This window comes from Rissa tridactyla, chromosome 3, assembly GCF_028500815.1.
Source record: "Rissa tridactyla isolate bRisTri1 chromosome 3, bRisTri1.patW.cur.20221130, whole genome shotgun sequence".
Classification (NCBI taxonomy): Eukaryota; Metazoa; Chordata; class Aves; order Charadriiformes; family Laridae; genus Rissa; species Rissa tridactyla.
In genome coordinates, this window is record NC_071468.1 from 99,756,652 (window position 1) to 99,772,175 (window position 15,524).

Below are 15,524 nucleotides of genomic sequence, written 5' to 3' on the forward strand. Positions count from 1 at the left end.
CATTGTAGATGAGAAGTGAAACACTGCCAAAGGAAATAGGGTATCTATTAGTAACATAAAAGTACAGACTTAAGGGGTAAGCAGTCACAGTCTGCATTTTCACTCCTATTTTCTTAGCATGTTTGGATATACTGCAGGGGATTCCCAAGTAGCAAGGCTATTCCTTTCTCTACACTAAATCTTTTCAGTCTGATATCAGTTTTGTAATGAATAAATTACTGTTTTTCTTAACCAGAATTTAAAAGATGAATGGACATTAAAAGCACCTGAACTGCAGAAAATGAATAGCAGAGGAACATTGCTGTGTAATCTAATTACCGCTGTGACTTCTCCTGCGAAAGTGAGAGCAGTTGCAAAATCAGGTATGCATTTGTATAATCAGGTGAGCCTGACATTTCAGGAGTTTTTAAAACTTTTAAGACTAAAATATTTCACCCTTGGATTAGCTTTCTGAATATTATGTCTTGTGAGAAGTTGGTTAGCCATGTCTGTTCCTGTGACTGTCATTTAAACTAACTGCTGTAGTAATTCAGTACACATCCTGATTGCTTTACACTGCCAAAATATCATAAAAGCACTTTCATGTAAATGATTAACAGGTCCTAAAGCTGTTACTTCAGTATGTAATTCCCCGATAATGAACAAAATGGACAGCATCACAGTTGCCTTCACCTCATCCCGGAAAAGTTCTGACAATGACAAACTGACTTATTCTGATCCGTGTTCAGTGCTTCACATATCCACCAAGTCTGGAAGTAGGACAAATACAAACCCTTCTTTTGCAAACCGTGTTGTACCTGCACACCTTTGCTGTCACAGAGAGACCTCTTTCGCAGCCACAAGGCTATTTTGTGTGATCCCAAACAAACACATAAAGATTTTCAGAGTCATAGAGTTTTTGTTAGATAAGGGCATGGTTTATCTAAAAATTGAGCCTAGGTGAACATTATCATCCCAATATGATAGCATAATTAATCCTAGTCAGTATTTTAGTTGAAACAACAGCACGGAAGGGAAGCAGCTCCATATCCCAGCATGACTTTCTTGGGCCAAAATGTGTTTCCAGTCTGGAGCTTCAGCTAAACCCTTTCTACCGATAATATGATTTTAAAGACAGCAAATCTATTTCCCTGATTGTCTGCACTCTAGTGTTTAAATTTTAATTTGTTTTACAGAAACCAAGCCATAGTTCAAGGCATGTGGTACCAAGGGTGTTTTAATGGCCATAAGCATGGCCATAAGCCATAAGCATCAGTCAATTCTTGAATTTATTTCCAGAACTAGTCAGTTCAAGTGTGTTGGCCTTCACTAATCATCTGCAAAGGACTGGGAGGATGGGGACTGCCAGAGGATACAGTCTGCCAGAGTAGAGCACTTTCCTTTTCACATCTCTTTGTAGTAGCTGCCTCTGATTTCATTCTTGTTTGAGTTTTAAATAAAAATCTTTCAAAGAACATTTTGGAACCTTACATGGGATATTTGGGATCCTTTCTGTTGCCCCTTTCTCTACTCCTATGCGTCCAAATAGAAAAATAATTAAATAACTAGCATAGAAGAGCAGCTGTAATTCTCCAGACTAGAGTATTCTCCCTCCTAGACAAGAGCTGTACTGTGTATCACTTAATCACAGTTATAAATACCAGAGTCCGGCTAATAGACCATGAAGATTTATAAGGCTCTGGCTGGGGCCTGTGACTTCTCTTATCTGGTCTATTTTCTGTTGCCATCCTCCAGCTGCCACTAATGTGGTCCTCACTGTCCAGCTGGTACTGTGGGGTGGATGCATAGCCTTTTCCAAGGCAACCGTTAATCTTTCTCTGTTAATTGCTCATCTGGGAATACATATGTGCAGGAGAGCGGGAAGTGATTCTCCTTGGAGTTCTCTGTGGCTTGACCGTGTGCCCCAGCTCTGTGGTCTGACAGCCTTTTACAAAGCCCATGTAGCCCTGCTTCCAGGGGCTTTGAAATGATTTTTAATTAGTAGGGCTGCCTGGGTGAGTGGCTGCCTCCGAGTGGCAGTAAGGACTCCACGTTGCAATCCCTGTCATGGGGCATGTGCTCAATGCGACAAGACAGGGAGGGATTCATCCAGTCGGTATCAAAAGCGTGTTGTGCAGAGGTAAGGTGCTGCTTATAATCATAGAATCATACAATCATTTACGTTGGAAAAAAAACCATAAGATCGTCGAGGCCAACCGGTAACGGAGTCTCAGCGTTTGCCAGCCAGCCCTCTTCCCGGCCATACCCAGGCATGGCTGGGTTAAAACCATGTCCTCAGTAGGCAGCAGGGAACAGGTTCCTTTTCGGGGAGGAAGGAAGTGATGTTAACCATATGGATGTGAGTAGGCCTCACAGCTGGGCATAGACCTTTGTCCACTATAGGCGTTTATTCAGCATAGCGTTGAGAGCAGTAGGGCTGCTTATACGTCATGCCTATGTGCATACTTATACGTGCATCCATGTGCACACCCACTCGCTATGCATATGCTCTGCATATATGGTACCGCTTATGGTACTAGCAGGCTGGAGCAGCTTAAAACATAAACCAACCTAAAATATATAAACCAGTTGAAATAAAATATTTGCTAGTACAAAGTTAGCATTCAGATGCTTCTTTAATATTATAATGAGAGCTATGTATTGTGTTGTTTTGAAGAGGAAATGCGGTGCTGGGTTTTTGATAAGCATGGAACTTGGTCTCTCTCGATTCACAGGTGGCACAATGTTAAATGGTGAAGGAGCTCCAGGGACTCAGGATTTCCTGAAAAACAAAGGTCAGTAAAAATTTTAGGAAGTGATAAAAAAATGCACTTGCCAATTACTGTTAAATATGTAAGTATTTTTAAGATTTTGTATATAAATCTGCTTGTAGCAATCACTACTAGACTGAAATGTCACATCACCATCACGTAAGGAAACTATATGGACTAGGACGTGATACTAAAAGTAATTGTAAAAATACCTACCTTCAGTATTTTCTTTGAAGACAGATCAAATTTGGCTGTGTTTTCTGAATCAGTATGTGCTTCCATAAATGTATACAGGGATAGCTATTTTAATATAATGCATGGCTTTTGAGAAAATTTTAACACCTGCGTGTGCAGTTTAAAACTTTTTAACACTCACCAGCATTTACAAAACACACATACACAAACATACGTATACAAAGACACCCATTTTACATACATTTATATCACTGTATGTCACCAACCCCTTTACAGAAACAAAGGAGCTTACCTAGGCACTTTATATGTGCTTCTGGATAGCCATTTACCATGTCCCAAGTCTGCAGTGTCTGTTCTCCTAAACTACCGTCTACCTAGCACACAGTCTGCCTGCCATGGTCTCTCAGTGATAAAACACATTTATAATTGTACATGAATGTAAGCAAAATATTATTGCAGTATTGTTAGGCTGTCATATAAGTAACTGAACTGTAGTCTAGTATGTTGAACTTTTTATCATGGAATTGTTGCTTAAAATATGAAAATAACAATGGGTAGAAAGATTGTAAGGTATTTGTGTACCTGTATATTTTAAAGCAATGATTTCTGTGAAATAAGAGGCTCTTGCAAATAGGAACTTAGATTAGGCTGTTCAGATGTAGTCTTACCACATTTAGAGGGAACTAGAAATAACTCTGAACGTGTTCAGCAACTTCTTCTTTGGGGGACTATTAGCTATTGTAACTCAGAGTACTGTTTTGAAGTTCTTGAAGTCTCAGTATTGTTTGAAGCGCTTGTAACCTCTGACATGGGCTTTGTGCATCTCTCCTTTTACAGAACTGACAACTGTTCAACAAGCTATGTCTGATGTGAATCACAGTTACGAAGATTTGGGAGTTTTATTGAAGGAAAAGATTTCAGAACTAGAAAGCATGCTTTCAAAAATGCAGAATATTCAGGAAGAATCGACCTCAATGATGCAGTGGTTGCAAAAAATGGACAAAACTGCATCAGATTGGGAAGCTGCTCCAACCGATAGTGAAGCGGTTAAAGCCCAAGTTGAGCAACATAAGGTACTTTGTGCCTGAAAAAAAATACTCTTTTCTTCCAGTTATTGGGCAAATTCTATTTGAACAACTGGTATCTCAGCCTAGTGTAATGTTGCAGAGAGTATTTAAGTGATCCCAGTAAGTGCGTCAGTCAGGTTTAGAGCAAATCTGGTAAGCTGTGTCAGTGGAGTAAAAGGAGCAGTGTGTCAGAGAGAAGGAGTTGCGCAGGTCAGAAAATAATAATTTTGGTGGCCAGTTTAAATAGGTGAGGCTCTATTGATTATGCAATAAACTATTTTGATCTCCCTAGTGGTTTAGAGATATATACTGGATTGCTTATAAGATATGAAGGGCTGTATCTATCCAAAAGCTGTTTCTGCAGCTGCTGGTTCACTGACACTCCACAGACCTCCCGGTCTCTGCAGCTGCAGCGGCTTATGCTTATTCCAAGGCAGTGTTTCTCTTCAGAGCCATGTCATGCTTGTTAAGTTATATAGCTGCACAACAGTCTCCTCCCCGCTTTTAAATTGGTATGAGAAAAACACTGAATCAGCAGTAAGCTTCTGTCCTGTTTCAGCATCGGAGACGTATGCTTCTCTAGCAATCAAAGACAATATTTACACATTTACACATGTAAAGGTTCATTTATGAAGGGAAATGTATGGATAGGGAAAACTCTTTCCTTGCCTGTGATTGTGGGTAACAAGGACAGAATTTGATTCAGCTGAGGTACTTTTACATTTGGCGGGTCACCCTTAAAAGCCTGAACAGCTACTAACTTCCCTGAGACTTGGATAACATTCAATCCTAAAACTCAGGCTACGTGTGGAAGAAAACTAGCTCCTTACTTTTTAACAGAGAATGTGCAAAGGTAACATGACTATCTTATGCCCAGTGTAGTAAGAGAACAGTGTTAACAGCTAAGAGTAAAACTGAGCAAGTGCTCAGGCAAGAGTCATCTTTCTGATGCAGTTGGACCTTTTACTAAAAGTTCTAAATCAAGCACAGGTTTGTTCCATGTTTATTTTAGTGGGTTTTGGATAATCAAAATGCAGTTCCACGGGGCAAGCTTTGTTACTTAAGAATATTCATAGAAGAGCCCTTTGCCAGGCATAAGAACTGTTCACTTCTATCTGTAAGAACAGCATGAATTAGGAATTGCTGGGGCATCTCAGCCTCCTGCTAGGTCTACACTTTATGCTATGGTGCTCTTTAAACTGTAGTTCTAGATGGTGTACAAGAAGCAGTCTATCCATGATAGCAGGGCTTCCACTGAGGTAGACGAGGCTACAGCACACTCCTCTCTGTTGGTGCTTGCTGGGGTGTTTCTGCTGTGAACTCTGCTGTGCCTTAGTGAGTTTGCCTTCTGGACAAGAACAGGTTCCAAGTGGATGTGAATATGATGGGACCTAGTGGATCTCATTTATCTGAATTCTTCTAGTTCTGTCACTTGTTCAAATTAAACAATTGTTATTAATATATTTTCAATCTGGCAGGTTATGTCTTCTGAAAAAATTGACCAGCAACATATGCCATTATAAAGCGTTTTGAAATTCATAGCAGAAAAGTAGTATACAAGTGCTAGATATTTATTGTTTATCTTCATGCTTGGCATCTCAGTATTGGACTTCAAACTCAGATTTTACTGTTCTTCTTAGTTTCTCATTTACTTATTTTATCACTTGAATTTGCAGCTTTTTGAAACTGAATTAAAGCAAAGTGCGAATAAAGTGCAGGAACTAAAGGACAAAGTGACAGAGCTGTTGGAGAAGAACCCCGACTCTCCTGAGGCACCCAAGTGGAGACAAACGTTGGATAAAATAGGTACTTCAGTAAAGCTGTATTGTAGCTCAGACTGATTTGGAAATTGTTTTATTACGAGCTTTTTTAATGTATTAGAAATCACTAGTATTCATCATATCTTGCTCCCTCATGCCCCTTAGATTCTGTGGAAAAAACTCCCTTTACAAGGGTGTAGATCTGGAGTAATTCCACTGATGTCCATGGGCTTTGAATTTGTATGAGTGCAACTGAGAGGCCTCAGTTTGACTCCCTGTTTGAGAGGGCTTCATCTTTTTCAAACAGTGTGTGGCTAAAACTTGACTGGTCAGTTATTGCTTCAGATACATATGATGTTCTTACAAAATAGAACAAATTAAGTTAACTCTAATTTCATGGAAACAACACTTTGAGTTCTTCATGCCTTTTTCCTCTGCACTAGTGGCTTTTGTCATTGGTTTTGATGGCTTTTTGCCATTTTCTAAAATTCATTCCATAAATTTTGCCCAAAAAAATATGGAAATGACCATGTTTGGACAATGGATTTTGAGATACTGCAATGCGTGTGAGCTTTTAAAAATTCTTCTTAGGTTTGTCATATTTTGTATAAATCATAGGTCAGTCTTGTTTCATACTGATAGGCATTTCTGTAGCTACACCATAAAAATGTTAAAGCTAAGATTTTTTCCAATCTGTCCTGTTCGTAAGTGAAACTCTGAAAAGTTTAAGTAGCAGGTAAGGCCTCCAAGAGAACTTGAGTAGTGTTGAATGGGAATTGATACAGAATGAGCAGAGGTCAAAGGCAGTGAAGTGGCAAAAGAAACAGAAAAATCACAGATGAAATTCAGGGAGACAAAGAGTTAGCGAAATATCAGAGCTGACTGAGCAAGCACTGTCAGTATCACTGAGAGAAGCGGGAAGTTAGAAGACAGTAAGACTCAGTGGCTGCTCTGGAAGCCACTTTCTGCAAGGGTAAGAGACCATAGCTTGGCCTAGGTGTGAAGCTAAGCTCACAGAGCACTTTTGAAATACCTGTGTACGGAAGTCTTCGCATTGCCTGTCATTAGGTGCCTGGTTTAGATGTTTAAATGAGACAGTTAATCCCCACAGGCTCCTAATACAGATGTTTGAAAGAGGTGTGCTCCTTCAGAGGGCTCTTCAGAGTAGGAGGCTAAGTTAGGATTTCTGCTCACCCTTGGAAAAGTGTCTCTTTTTACTGAATAAGCAGGAAGATTTCTATCTATGTCTATCTAAATCAGGCGCCTAAGTTATAACTGAGTACAGCCCTTTAGCTTTTATGTCATTTGAGAGTGAAGCTTAAATTTGGTGGTATTTCACTTACTAGTACTCTAATCCCATTTTATTACATGTTGTATATTCATTGCTCTAAAAATTCTGCACGTGGCTGTGCTAAACTGCAGATGTTCATCCAAGTGTATATGAATCTGACTGTTAAAAGATGTATCTGCCGAGTCACTGCAATAAGGCATCTGGAGTTAATCAGCAAGAAGCCTTATTAGAGAGCTCTGTTTATGTTTCATATATAGTCTGCTGTCTGACAGCCCATCTGCTAGAACATGCATGCAATATGTTAATGTTATCATTGTTAGATTCCAAATGGAAATACCTCAGTCAAGTTACAGCTGAAAGACAACAAAAACTGGAGGAATCTTCAAATTACTTGACACAATTCAATACAACAGAAGCTCAATTAAAGCACTGGCTTGTTGAAAAAGAGCTAATGGTCAGCGTGCTGGGACCGCTCTCGATTGATCCTAACATGCTGAATACACAGAAGCAACAGGTTCAGGTGAGTCATGCCAACATGCATCATTGATTTAAGTTTCTTCTGCTTTTTTACTATTAGCAAAGTGCTATTTTGCATTTAGATAGGGTATAGCACAGTTAGTTTGAGCTATTACATATGTTTATCAGCAAATATCAGCTGAAGTCATGCTTGACTACAGTAATTACATGAGAAACGTTATCGTAAGAGTAAAGAGAGATCAGAACAGCTAGAGGAAAAAAATGTTGAGATACTGAACCTCTGATACATTTTTGCGTTGACCGTACTGTGGTTTCTCTATAGTCGAAGGAAAATGTTCCTTTGAAGTTTCATTTATTTGAGACCGTATGTAACATTTTACAGCCAGTCCTCATATACTGTCTCTGCTATAGAACTAGCTTTTTGAGATTTTATTCACTTGACTATGCCAGTAGCTAGTAAAATTATGAAGGCAAGTGAAACGCAGTATTGTGACTAGATAATGGGGCCAAGAGTGTGAAAGGGAGAATAAAAAGTACAATGAAAAAGTGGGGTAGTTTACTTACAGAGATCCAGCAAACTGCATACAAAAGAAACAAAAGTTAAATCAGAGTTACAGAAACTGGAAATCTTAATTTTAAACATTTCTGTTGCTGCCAGTTATTTTAAGCTGTGATGAGAAATGGCATTTTTATTTTGCAAAATATAATTAAAGCTGGTATATTAATGTTGACTAAAATGAAGTGTTTAAAACACGAACTATGTGAAAATGACTTAATACTGGTTCGTAAGTGCTTCAAAAATCTAGACAGCTGGCATAACACTATAAAGTATCACTTAACAGTCTTTAAATGTTAAACCTAATTGCAGTCAAAAGAAAGGGTTTGGAATGTTCTGTAAAGTAAAACAATGATATTGGTTCCTTTTTCTACAAGCACTATGACTTACTGTCAAAAAAAAAAAATACTGGGAACCACTGATGTAAACTATAAAGGTCTTAAAGTACAAATTCAGTCATTTTGTGAATAATCCAAATATTCTCTGTGCTAAAATACTTAGCAGTATTTTGTCAGAATACCTCTTCTTTGAAATTCTAAAGACAAATATTGAAACTGTTGACGCTGCTTGAAACTGAATAGTGATTATTTTACTTGGTATGGTTACTTAATTACTGTAGTATTAACAGAATTCATTCTTTGCTTGTATCTGCTGATTGAATTTCTGTTAGATGATGTGTAAATTAACCTCATTTTTCCTGGTTCTTTGATGTAAATGCTTGGAAACAACACAGTTTATGTGTAGAAGATGCAATTATTTCACCGGCTTTTAAATTCTGAGATGATTACTCAATAAGAGAGCTTAGCTACAACAAATTCTAGAAGAGTTTTGTCAGAAGCACTTTGCTTCTTTTTTTCATGAGGTAAACGCTTCTTAAAATTCCGTTTATTCCCAGATTCTGCTCAAAGAGTTTGACACCAGAAAGCCACAATATGAGCAGTTAACTATGGCTGGTGAAGGGATTCTAAAGAGGCCTGGTGAACATCCACCCTCCCATGAAATAGTGAAAGAGCAACTGGCAGCTGTGGCACAAAAATGGGACAGCCTAACTGGCCAACTGAGGAACAGATGTGACCGAATTGACCAAGCCATTGTGAAAAGCACAGAGTATCAAAGTCTACTCAGAAGTTTGTCTGATAAGCTAAGTGCCTTGGATAGCAAACTAAGCAGCAGCCTGGCTGTGAGCACACAACCTGATGCCGTGAAACAACAACTGGAAATTGCTAGAGAAATTAAGGAGGAAATAGAACGGGAAATGAAGAATGTAAATGCAGCTCAAGCTCTTTGTGAAGAGCTTTCAACGCTGGTTGGAGAAGACTATTTGAAAGCAGAACTTACAAGACAGTTAGATGGCATCTTAAAATCATTTAAGGATATTGAGCAAAAATCAGGTTAGTATTTATATACAGAAAAATAGTAACTAAGGCATAAAGTAAAGCATCATAGTCTCATTTGTCTTTATAGAGATGTTGAGTTAGCTGAGCCTAATGGCAGCTCTCTATTCAGTCCAACCCCTGAACAGTTGTACATTAGAATTTAGGAAAGTCCTCATACCTTGAAAAGGTGAAAACAATACTTGGGATTTCTAGTGAGCAGCTTGGGAGAGAATTTGAAGCACAATAGTGGGGGCTGCTTTTCTTACCTCTTCCTTCAGGTGCATCTTCACTGAATTAGAATGCCGAAAGAGGATGCTGTTAGCTACCTAACAGCGTAGGTGCAAAGTGTAAACCCAAAATATCATTTGGCAGTGCACCAGTTAATGGCTTGGTGAAACACAGTGATAACTGTATAAAACTTTCTGTAAAAGAAGGGGGCTGGTAGTCTGCATCTTTCCCTTATCCTGTGAACAACAGAACTGAGCAAGTAATACACTGCAAGCAATATCATACATTGTTCTCCCTAACAGCCTCCGTTTTAGCTTTTTAATTTCCTCTGGTCATGAGGAACTTCAAAGGATCTCCCTGAGAATACATATTGCCTGCAGGCCATCGGTTAGACAATGCTAGGCTAGATTACTTAATCCCTGTGATTACAGTTCATAATACCATGAAACACAACTGTGTGTTTTTTACTCCTGAAATCTGCCTCAATGGGATTCATGTAGACACAGATTGGTTAAATTCACCTAATTTGATTCACATCCAAATGCCTTCACTGCTCTGCTGTAGTACAGGCACAACTCTGTCCCTTGCAAGAAACTTGGTTGTCTTCCAGTCAAACACCACACACTAAGGACCATCTTTCCTTTCATTAATATTCATTCATAATAGAATCAATATTAATTATTATGTCTTCACGGAATACTAGCAGGTTCTGATAATGAACCTCTGTGCTGTCTTCTCTTTTGTAGGTAACCACGTTCAGCAGCTTCAGTCGGCATATGCCGCTTCTCATCAGTTCCAGCAAATGTCTAAGGACTTCCAGGCCTGGCTAGGCAAAAAGAAAGAAGAGCTGAACCAGGCTCGTCCTGTATCAGCCAAACTTGATGCCTTGCAATCACTAATTGAAGAACAGAAAGATTTTAAGAAGACCATGACTGATCAGATTAGTTCATATGAAAGAATTGTTGCAGAAGGAGAAAGTATCTTACAGAAGACACAAGGAGCTGACAAAGCAGCACTGCAATCCCAAGTTGCCACACTCAGAAATAACTGGGATGAAATGAATAAGCAGGTAAAAGAAAGGCAAGAAAAATTAACAGATTGTCTGGAGAAAGCCCTCAAATACAAGCAGCATGTAGAAAATCTGCAGCCATGGATAGAGAAGTGCCAAAGCAACTTGTGTGAATTAAAAGTCAGCATAAACCCTGTTGAAATAGAGAATTCTATTGTTCGGGTGAGGGCCTGGCAGAAGGACCTGGATAAACACCATGGAATGGTGGAGCTATTAAATAATACTGCTGAAAGTTTGCTCAGTGCAAGTCAAACAGATAAAGAAGTTGTTCAGGAAGAAACTAAGGTGCTGAATCAGAAAGTGAATGTGGTCACGGAACAATTACACAGGAAGAGAGAGTGCTTGGAAAATATGGCACAAAGGCTGAAAGAGTTTCAGGAATCATCCAGGGAAACTGAAAAACAGCTTAAAAATGCCAAAGAGCATCTGGAAGCTCAGAACTCACTTGGACCTCAGTCATTCAGTAACAAACACCTGACGATGATGCAGTCCCAGCAGAAAACCTTGCAGGCTTTAAAGCCTCATGTTGATTTAGCAAAAAAGCTTGCCCAAGACCTTGTGGTAGAAGCTTCTGATTCAGCAGGTGTTTCTGACCTTTTGCTCCAAGCCGAATCTTTGGAGCGAGAATACACTGCAGTGAACCAGCAGGTTGAAGATAGGTGCTCGTTCTTAGAGGCAAAACTTCAGGGAATTGGCCATTTCCAAAACAACATCCGAGAGATGTTCTCTCAGTTTGCAGAGTTTGATGATGAACTTGATAGCATGGCTCCAGTGGGGAGAGATCTCGAGGAACTGCAATCACAGAGAGAGGACATAAAATGTTTCCTGAAAAAGCTGGAGGATCTTATAATGAATAATGAAAATGCTAATAAAAACTGTAAAATGATGCTAGCCACAGAAGCTGAAGCCTCTCCTGATCTTGTTGGTATAAAAAGAGACCTGGAAGCTTTAAATAAACAGTGCAACAAGCTACTAGACAGAGCAAAAGCCAGGAAAGATCAAGTGGAGGGTACTATTAGCCGTGTTGAGGAGTTTTACAGTAAGCTAAAAGAATTTTCCAGTCTGCTTGGGAGAGCTGAAGAACATGAAGAGTCACAAGGTCCTGTTGGAATGGAAACAGAGACTATTAATCAGCAGCTGAATACGTTCAAGGTAGGGAGATTTCTTTCTTACTGCCACAAAGTATTTTACCACAATGCAATTTTATTAAATATCATTGTGAAAGGGATTGGTTAAGTGCAGACCTTGGAGAAGTCTTGTTTCAGAGCAGTCGGTTCTACCTGCATGCTTTTTATCTGTTTTAAATGGGATATCCTCTCGGGCTCCAGAGAAGTTTTGCTTTGCTACGGCTTGGCAGACACTGCTAACTTTGTGTCCCAACTCACAGTTCCGGCAGCCCAGTTCCCTCTTCACCTCTGTTCTCTACCTGGTTTCCTCATGTGATCCATATATTTTTTTCTGGTTTTCAGAACTGCATATTGTCTTTATTCTGATGTCCATGTATTACACAAAATTTCTTCTTCACTGTGGTGTGAGACTCCACTGTTGAAATACCAGCCCATGTTCACTTTGCTCATCTGATTAGCTTGATTTTTTTCACATGGGCATAGGTTTCAGCATATGTAAGTTTAAGACCGTACCTTTTGCCATTTTCTGTTCTGATACACCGGACGGTTTTACCTCACTGAATCCCACCCTTACCTAGAAATATCCTAGTAAGAACAATTCAGGTAAAATAAGCCTCCTTTTATGTTGAGAGTTTACTTTAGGATCCTTATCCAAAATGCACTTTGTAGCTTCTGTGCATAGCTTTTTTAATATGCCAATTAGAAATCCTTGTCCAGCTCAAAAGAATGCATTGCAGTGATAGTGGGTGTTAATTATGCTTTGGTGCTGAAACGAAGTACAGATATTTGCTTGTTTTAGGTTACAATAAATGAATTTCCAGTGCTCGCTGGAAAGATTTATAAGTCCTACAAATGTAAGCAGTGTTTGAAAAAGATCATAAATCTCCTAATAGCTGTGTAGTAGCACTAAATAATCGGTCCTGCTTTGGTTTCGTTTCAGTCTAGTACTGATTCAAATGTTTGTATGACTTGTATGTTAGTTCACAGTTAATCATAAAAACAAACCTTCATAACAGGACTTGATAAACCATGCTGTTAAAAGATGACCTTGGAAAAAAAGTCATTACATGCTTGGCCCAACAGAGGGTGCATTTTGCTCGTTTAAACTAAACTGTATTAGAAAGGAAAACTGAAACTGAAAACTTAAATGTGGGAATTTCGGATGCAAATTACTGTGAGTTTTGATGATCTTTCAAAATGCATAAATAGAGACAAAAATCTTGAACAAATAGTTACATTATGAGGAGATTCCATTAGACTGGGAGGATTAGAATTGTATGCCAGTGTGTCCTAACAAGTCTATCTCAATGTAAAAGAGAAACAAATGGCTTTTGTTTGTATATGGTTAGTAAAACACTTTGGATATCGGAAAATAGCAAAAGCTTTTGCTTACGCTGACTGTACAGGATTTCAGTTGTAGCCAATTTTTGATCTCTGATTTTACCACATTTCTTGCGTTTTCAAACATTAGGTGCAGCTTCAGGTCTTCGTTACTCTCTCTATATATACACAGATATATATCTTTTTTTGGCTAGAAAGAACAATGCTTTTAGGGAGCAGCAGTCTGATGAGCCAACAGTAGAAGAATCCAGTTGCTTGTGCGTTGTCTCGTTGTTGTACTTCATCAGGGCGTTGGATGAGACATGGCAATTGTACAGTGCAGGAGTGAGAGGCTTTTCTGGTCCATGCAGACCTGTGGGGCGATAGTGTCCAAAGAGCTTGTACAGTAAAAAGGCTAAAAGACCTGGAGAGGCATAAGGGAGAACAGTGATAGCAGCATATTTATATCCAGATGTCTACTCCAGGATTGTATTTATATTAGGTATAATTATAAGCTTAGAAGTGTGTTTTGCTCAGAGCAACTATTTTAGGCCATGCTTTTGCTTATGAGTGAAAACACAATGCCCTTAAACAGGAGGTGAAAAACAATGAAAAGGTGAAGGGCTTGTTTAAATAAGTAAAGAGCAAATGCAGGAATGAAGAAGCAGAGTGGGGAGCCTTTGGAGGAAGGAAATAGGAAGACCATAATGGGAAATTTTACTAGGTGAGGATGGTAGGTAGCAAAGAGGTACTGATAGGAGGAGGATCAGGATCAACGATTACTCATCTAATACTTGGCGTGAGTGCTACTGGGGCACAGCAAAATTACAGTGGGTAATGTACCTCTTGGTACATTTTACCCTTCCAGACAGCAATTTTACCTGCGGCAGCAAACTGTAGGGAGAACGGCTCCCACAGATCCTGCTCCACTCCCGGTGTATTTGCTCACATGTTTGTGCACGTACGCAAACACACACAACCTGACAATGTGGCTGTGGCTGCAAAACCACAGTCTAGCTCCTTACAGCTTTAGCTTCTGTGGTCAAGTACAATCAGCTTCTATTCCTCAAGAGTAAAGCAAGAGAGTTGTTCTTTGGTAGATAGATTTATTCACATGAAATCTTCAGTCTCTTCAGGGAAGGATCTCGTGTAATGGGCCAGAGGTGATTTTTGTGGTTTGACCAATTTTTATGTACAAAGAGTTAGAGCTTTGTGCGTCTTCTTGGCATGACATTAAAATGCATCGTTACTTAAAAAAAATAAACAGGCTTTGATTTGTATTTTTTTATATCTATATAAAAACATATATACATATTCATACTTGTTTTATTTATATTCCTGCTTTGTAATCTACTTATTCAAGTCAGTATAGAGGTTAAATTGGAAGTACTTAGTGTCAGTGTGAAAATGTATTTATTTACAATGCAGATATAAAATCTGCTTTCTGTAAATGCAGATCTCCAGTGGAGTTAATTTGAAATTAGAACCGTGACTCTCACTTCACAAAGTACTCCAGGAAGAGTACAATCAAATGAAGAATTTGTCTCAATTAATATAAAACACACAAAATTAATTACTAATTAACTCGGTTTTGTTAGACATTTTTTCCCCCAATGTCTGTATGCAATGTATAGATTGGTACTAAAAGGAAATCTGGGTAAATTAGGTCTGTTGAGGTACATTGGGACTGCCACCATTCTTCAAAAGCAGAACACACAAGAACAGTGCACCTGGACTGAACCGAACGCCCTGGGTTTGGGCAGCAACACAGTGCTAGGATGTTTGTGGTAGGAGCCGTGTTTGCAGCTAGTTTCTCTCTGAAATAAAGAAAGAAAAAACCCAGAAGTTGAATTATTTTACTTCTTGAAACTTTTGCACAATTCTTTCTGCTGCCATTAAAAGGCATTCTTCTTACTAAAACCAACATGGCACTGTTAACAGCTTTCATCAGTATATGGTTCATTGGATTTTTGCTTTTATTTTTGGAACAAAAGTAGATGTAGTTGTTAGAGGTTGCCTTCTAATTGGACTTCATGGGAATTTTTAGCTAGCCTGGGTATTCCTGCCAGTGAGCTTGAACTAAGATTTTAATTGGCTTATGTTAGTTGTGTAGAGGGTGTTTGTCCTCTGATTTTCATTTGAAGGCAGATAATGTTGAAAGAATAATCAGGTTCCTTTTTATGCTCAATAAGAAACTAAAAGTGTTGCATTTCCCATGCACTGGTTTATAAACCCTAGAATAAGATTTGTAGGGATTTGTTAGTAAACCTTCCTTGGGGGTTTACTATAGTTAGGGTCTGTGTTGAAA

The 15,524-nt window shown here is 38.9% G+C and overlaps 1 protein-coding gene across 29 annotated transcripts in view; it reads left to right on the forward strand.

Moving 5' to 3' along the window:
• The window catches only part of DST (dystonin), a 310,022-nt gene that overhangs the window by 219,622 nt on the left and 74,876 nt on the right, over window positions 1-15,524 (forward strand). For all 29 annotated transcript variants that reach the window (XM_054197080.1, XM_054197086.1, XM_054197084.1 and 26 more), the window contains 7 exons: window positions 236-362; window positions 2,715-2,774; window positions 3,783-4,018; window positions 5,689-5,818; window positions 7,384-7,583; window positions 8,992-9,487; window positions 10,447-11,921. In XM_054197080.1, coding sequence (XP_054053055.1) covers window positions 236-362; window positions 2,715-2,774; window positions 3,783-4,018; window positions 5,689-5,818; window positions 7,384-7,583; window positions 8,992-9,487; window positions 10,447-11,921 — 2,724 coding nt within the window. The remainder of the gene's footprint in view (window positions 1-235; window positions 363-2,714; window positions 2,775-3,782; window positions 4,019-5,688; window positions 5,819-7,383; window positions 7,584-8,991; window positions 9,488-10,446; window positions 11,922-15,524) is intronic.